General features: G+C 43.2%; 1 protein-coding gene across 6 annotated transcripts; it reads left to right on the top strand.

Moving 5' to 3' along the window:
• The first annotated feature begins 1860 nt into the window (after positions 1 to 1860).
• Positions 1861 to 6121, top strand: LOC136433336 (thyrostimulin alpha-2 subunit-like). Of its 6 annotated transcripts, none has more exons than XM_066425438.1 (4): positions 1861 to 2128; positions 4122 to 4271; positions 4469 to 4647; positions 5658 to 6121. In XM_066425438.1, the coding sequence occupies exons 2-4, from the start codon at positions 4166 to 4168 to the stop codon at positions 5751 to 5753; spliced, it is 381 nt and encodes a 126-aa protein (XP_066281535.1). In that variant the 5' UTR covers positions 1861 to 2128; positions 4122 to 4165; the 3' UTR covers positions 5754 to 6121. The 6 variants fall into 6 exon arrangements, with proteins under 6 accessions (XP_066281535.1, XP_066281534.1, XP_066281537.1 ...); XM_066425437.1 differs by having other exon boundaries at positions 1862 to 2128; positions 4125 to 4271; XM_066425440.1 differs by lacking the exon at positions 1861 to 2128 and adding an exon at positions 2252 to 2515 and having other exon boundaries at positions 4125 to 4271.
• Positions 6122 to 6725: the final 604 nt, after the last annotated feature.

Genomic DNA, 6725 nt, shown 5'->3' with positions numbered 1-6725 from the left:
TTCTAAACAGGGTACCATAACTTCGACATACATATGCTTTGGCATCTTTCTCATTTGTCGGGAGGATTTTAAGTAAACAGAAGAAAGAATCTTGCGTCAACTAAGTTCAGCTTCCTTCCGGTAAATAATTTTTGTCCGTGCGTAAGTCTCCGCCGGTGCGGGGCGCGCTGTACCTTAGCAACTGTTTACGCCGCTTGTTGCATTCCAAGACATATCAAAGTTGACGGTCCGTTGCTTGGTATGCTGATTACGTTAACTACTTTGTTCAAAACAAGTTGTTTTGACTTGATTCTATATTTGGAATGCTTGAAGATTAGACGACCATGCGACAGGGTTATCCATCATTTGCCGGGGGTACGAATAACACAAACATGGTCATGTGACTTGAGTCATGGGCAACTAGGCATATATTTATCGATCTTTGACTCTGACTAAAGTCTAGTTTAACGAAAGTTTAGTTGTACTGTGTCACGTGGTCGAGCCGTTCGACGATCACTGTATCCGAGCTGGTGTTGAATACATGTACGATATGCAACGTTAATGTTGATGAATGTGCTTTTACATTGCATTGGAGAGCTTTACGTGCGAAAATTTTATACACATGCATCATATGGAAATACTGATAAAAGCGTTACCTTGTCCGAAAAACGCAACGTCATCAACTGTACATCTCGGTGTTTTCAATTGCAGAAAAGACTCATCAACATATCACAGAAACAAGAGCACAACGTCATCTACCGATCTTTTACTTAACTGCAAGATATCCGAAAAGCGTTGTCCCTATCCATTATCCATTCATACCAATAATTTCAATCAAGAAATGTGGAAGAGTCTGCGACACCTTTAAAATGGTCCTTTTAAAATTGTATTCGCGTTGTCCCTGGTAGCACAAAGGGAATACAATTCAGTAGGTTAAAGAAAAGCTTCATTTGAGGTAATATGGAGAATATAGCCCTGCTATAAGAAGAATGCCACACCTTGGCAGATACATATCGGAATATCTAAAAGTCCTATGGAAAGAGTTCCAAGGGACACGATCTAGCTAAGTCTGTGTGTAGTTGGCATGTCTCTGACAGTAATTCATAACATTATTGATTAAGACGCTAAAATGAGAAGAAGAAATACCGACAAAAGACAAGAAAACGTCTGACACCCTTGTAGTCGATACTATCTAATATCGCGTGAAAGAATCATAGCCTCTGTTTGTATTAGTCCACACAAGAAAGTTGTTTATCGCTTAGAAACGTGCTTTGATTCTGCAATTTCCGACCATCAACGATGAACACGAAAGTATGCCCAGAAACTATAGAGCTGTGACGTTGATTGTCGGTATGACGTCATGTAGCCGAACTTTGAGGTGTCACGGGCAATGGCCAATATCTAGCACTTGTGTTTCTGTTTGCCATTCAAGTCTTTATTTTCTTGTCTGCTTTAGCATTCATTGAACACGTTCTGGATTGACAAAGGTATCATCTCAATATCACCGTTTCCTCATCTTCGATGTTATTCCAAGAATCAACAGTAGCCTTCCGTGTAACGATGATATAGATTCATTCGAAAATTGCTTTTTCATTACCATGGCTAATACTGCTCTGGAATAGAGAAACGATAATCACTGTTCAATCTCACTTTCACCTTCTCACGTATATGACTAAGCCCTGGCATGGATGTGATATGTATACGACTGGCTCGGGTATGATTGCTGCCGTTGGGTTTCTTGGATTCGGCCTCAGTTTTGCTGTCACATTATGCATGCGTGTTTACGTCAATAGGGGTAAAGTCAAGCAAACAGCCGGGAGAGGAAGATAGCTGTATACCGACCACCCTAAGCAATCACGACAAGAGGTGCGGTGACAAAAAGCCCGGTTACTGATTGACAGAGAGGCCGACCTGACGGAAGGGCCCAAGGGTTGAACGTCAGCAATCGCGAGCGTGCATCATCTCCACAGCGGGAGTCCTGCGTTTCCCGGCACTTCACCTGCCTGTCCCCTGCTGGTCCCCTTCGCTAACAAACTGTGAGGTTGGAGACAAATTGCTGACTGGGGGATGGTATAAGATAGGATCCATGTAGACTACATTCGCTTATCGCATCCGGCCGATGAGTAGCACTTAGGGGAGCTTTCAGCAGGTGGGTGTTACTTTGTTGAGGGAGGCTCGCCCTCGTATATCAGGGCTACACCTGTGACTAGCCATGACTTCAGGGATGGGTGGAACATAAAGTGTTGTTGTAGGAGGCAACAATGTTCTTAGAAGATCTCTGCCTAGCCCCCACAAGAGCGATTTGCAACAACGGCAGAATGTGTGTGGGAGGGTTGTGTCTACCTAATCATATGCACGGTTTATTTACTGGTCATTCATAAATCTTGCGTGCATTTATTTCGTGTTACTGGTAAGCAAGTCCGCAAGTTTCCTTTTTCGTGGTGTACACGGGTGTAGGTGAATGTAAGGTTGTCTTGTGACGTGAATCAGAAGACCCTGAAGGAACCGCAAGCGTTGTGTAGAACAACTGTCTTTGGTAAGAGAACATTTTCCATTTTATGTTGCCCGATGTACGTGCTGTGGTTGGGGGGTCAGGAGTGTTTGCAATGGCCATCGTGTCACACTGGGGTCAAATCATGCGTTTTGGTGAATGTTCTACTAAAAAGGTCGATCCCATATCCCATGTTTACTAAGGTTTACATGGGTTGGATACTGTACTGATAATCTATATGTTATGCTGTAGTAATCATGACCTGTGAATTGTACCTGCGCTACTTGAAGGGTGGATAATCGAATATCGCACACCCTGCCTGTATGTTTATCCTCTAATTAGTAACGCAGGCTCTTTTCAAAGACAACACAATCTGAAAAGATAAGCGCGCTCATTCCTTCCTAGCTTTGTCACGCGGCAACCCGTAGTTTGCCCATGTGGTCCCGTTTGAGGCAGACTGAATCAGTCCGATGGTCTCTTTTGTTGATATTGACGTTTACGACCCCCGTCTTGGGGGTTACCTGAGTTAACAGTTCCCCATTCAGCTCGTACGGTCTGTAATGATCATCTGTTGCGGGGCAGCAGCAGGATAGAATACTGCTGCTTCATGTGTCTGAGGAGATGACTTGGCAGTGTTAGCCTTACACGCAAGGAGATGGGCCCCAAAACAGTATTCAACAAACCTTGTTTAGCTCTTTGCTATGAGTGTTGTTAGAAACATGGATGATGTGTTGACGTATTCTGACATTTTTGGCGTAGAAACCAGTCACAACAAAATCGGTAACAATCAAACGGCTTCGCGATAGGGAACAACAGAAAAACACCAACCAAGCGATAAATGTAAGTGTATGTGACCCAGCATACCGCTGTCCATGTGAAGGAAAATGTTTAAAGCTTATTTAATGAGTATATACAAAGAACAGGAGTGCATGAATGGCTTGTTGAAGGTTAAGGTAACTATTAATGGGAGGATATTTTTAGATTACATTCCTTTTGTACGAGCGGTGTAAATGTAATTCATGTGTCACTGGAAATCGTATATTATGGGAAATTTATGGCTCAGTTACCATGGCGAGATGAAGAAAAACGAGTTTTCTAAACGCCGCTAACTTGGTTTGAAGAGGTGCGGTATGGTATTCCGGTCAAATTTCATCACGTCCTGCAAAGTCTAACCCCGCGGGTGTGTAAAGTACAAATATCCTTGATCCTCTCCAGCAAACACACCTGTTGATAGGATACGAATGTGACCTGAAAACATCACGCATGGCCTATGCGTCATGATGCTGTGCTAACTGAGGCTAAAACAGGCGTGGTCAGAACTGGAATGTGTTAAAAAGCAGGCCATACAGCAGCAAGCCAGGGAAAAAAGGACCTTGGAGAATTAGCAAAAGGCTAGGTCTTGAAGTCATTCCATTACGAGGTAATTTTCAAAAGTTAATGTTGCAAGTTGATAAGATCAGGATAGTTGTGTATAAAAGATATGTTACATACTTCGGAAAGGGAAATGATGCTTGGCAGCCGGTTATGTTGTTCCTTAATCCCGGTGGTCAGCTGACTAAGGAGTGTCAGTGCCATAAGTCAACTTCAATGTAACCCTCGGTTACTAGGCAACCCAACTTAACTCCTCATCCTCTTTTATTACATCACCCAGCAGGTAACAGAACATTCAGGAGCCAGTCGCCGAGAACAGTCACGATGCAGAGACTACTGTCGTGGGTACTTCTGCTGACGATACTTCTGTCTTCATCCGACACGGGCAGGGCACAGGCCCCCTGGTACAGGCCTGGCTGTCATCTTGTAGGTGAGCGGGGACAAAAAGTGTTCACATCTTCTACGACCCTTCTGTGAAATTGAAATTGAGAAATTGAGAAGGGACTTCATTTTACTTCATTTCATATCATAACATTTTCAACGGTACCATACTGTGGTTGAAGCCGTCAAATTGAAATGGCAACAGTGTTCATACATTAACAGATTTTCCCTCTTGTCTTACGACAGGAGTTGACAAAACCGTGGAGGTGCCCGGGTGCCAGAGACAGACTGTCCGAGTGAACGCATGTAGAGGCTACTGTGAGTCCGTGGCCTTCCCGTCCTCCGGCACCACACGGCAAGGGTCGAGCGGGAACCACGTCATCACGTCCAGGGCAACCTGCTGCGACATCGCCTCCACACATGTGGTACGGACAGTTTCTTTGTTCCATGTCGTCTGATCATTGTGTCTTATCTGTTACTCCGTTGTGTTTGATCTTTTCCTTATCCCGGTAAAGATTGATCGTTATTGAGAAAAAAAACGCCCATCGTTCAGTTCTGAGAGACGACGCGGAAGCGATCTCGGCATGAATCATGCCTAACCGCTAATGTGTGTCGGACATCGGATTTGATACTGACAGATTCCATACAGTCAAGTAACATGTAGAGCTGCCTTGGCCACCCTATAAGCGAATTTGTACGCTCCGTCCAGAAAAGTACAAATTTCGACTTCCTTGGGATTATCGATGAAATGAAAGATAAACTACCGTCACTGTCAGTAACGTTTTGTCAATGCACAGCTCTTGTAGTTCACTTCTTACCTCTACTTCTTAATTCTCGTTTATACTTGTTGCATCTACGTTATGACGTCAGGTTATTGACGTCATGTGCGCTGAAGTACGTCATGGGGTAGCCGTGGTGACTTTACTTGTTGTACTTTGTTCATGTGAACAAAAACATTAACAATAACAAAGCTATCTGTGATGTTTATCATTGTAATGTTATTTGTAACTTTGCATAGGGCCAAATGAGGTCGCTACATGTGCTTACATTGATAGTGCATTCAAGACGTTTTATTTCTCCACAGCTTGTAAATGTCAAAAAGCAAGCATAAAAATCTGAACTTTTATCGGCAGGTTTAACAGTAAACCTGACTCCCCGAAATTGTCCTACCGTTACATACCGTGCGCGGTTAAAGCAGATTTTGATAAACTGAACTTGACTGATAGAGTGCCTTATCACATACTGTGTACCAAGTAAAGCATCAGTGTTTCAGTGTGCAAATCTGTGCAGCAACGTGGAGTCCCAAAGTGGGTATATAAGAATGTATTTCCAATTAAACTAGCGTTGATAGAGGTTGACATAAAATTACTTTAATTTACTTAATAACGGTTTCCATCCTCTGGTCACTGATATCTATTGTCGTTGTTCCCACCAGGTGAACTTCTCCCTGCGCTGTGGAAGTCTGCTGGTCCCCAAAACCCTCTACTCGGCCGCCAGCTGTGCCTGTAGCATCTGCGACGACAACCCGTGACGTCACAGCAGGCCCGCAGCAGCTAACGCTCGGCAAGAGGAACCTTGCCGAAGCTTGTAATCTTTATGGTCTAAAGACAGGATTCGTTGCGAAGGTTATGAATGACTTTGAAAAAATATTGGCTCACAGAGCTACTAAAAACCCCTGTAGTGTGATGTGGACGGTAGATAAATGCGGTAACAGAATCGTAAAAGAGCTGTACAGGCCATGTTTTGCTTTTGCCTTGTTGGTAACTACAATGAGCATTCCCTCCGATGGTGAGGCATGTTGCCCTACAGATATATAGTACATCCGTAAGGATTAGAATGAGGATATTTTCAGAAGCTTCGTCTAAAAACTCATACAGGAAATAAAGATTATGCGGTATATATTTGTTGTTGCGACTGATCGTTGTTCTTGTAGGTTATACCCGTACGTAGGTTACACACACATTGAGGTAGCACATGTTCTTTGTTGGCTCCGACATCACTCATAACCCCTAAATGAGTATTCAGTTTTGTACTTTGATGCCCAAAGTGTTATTCCGCACATGTACCGGGCGTAATGATCTGACCTGATTAGGTCATACATACTTAATGTTTAATCAATGTTGAATTAACCAGATAGATAAGGATGATAGTTGATCCATTACTCTGCATTCATGAATTTGATTAAACTGCAAAATAGACACCCTTCCCCCAAGGTTAATGATAGCTGTCGATGTCTTAACACCATCACATTTTCTGTATGGTCTTACACCGCCATATTGGTTCTCTCTTTTTTTATCGTGACCGATACCGTTATAAGCTTCAATTGACTTGTAAACTATTTGACCTTATCTGTGGATTACACGTAATCGCAATGAAGATGGAAGATTAACACTTAAGGCAAGATTAGATTGAACAGCTTAAGGGGACGCCATTGGTCATCAAGTGAAGAGATAGAAGGCATGGGCCTCTGGTGTCCTCCATGAATTTGGCCAAGAACACCAGG

This window comes from Branchiostoma lanceolatum, chromosome 4 (assembly GCF_035083965.1).
Source record: "Branchiostoma lanceolatum isolate klBraLanc5 chromosome 4, klBraLanc5.hap2, whole genome shotgun sequence".
Taxonomy (NCBI): Eukaryota; Metazoa; Chordata; class Leptocardii; order Amphioxiformes; family Branchiostomatidae; genus Branchiostoma; species Branchiostoma lanceolatum.
This window is presented reverse-complemented; position numbering and strand designations above follow the sequence as displayed.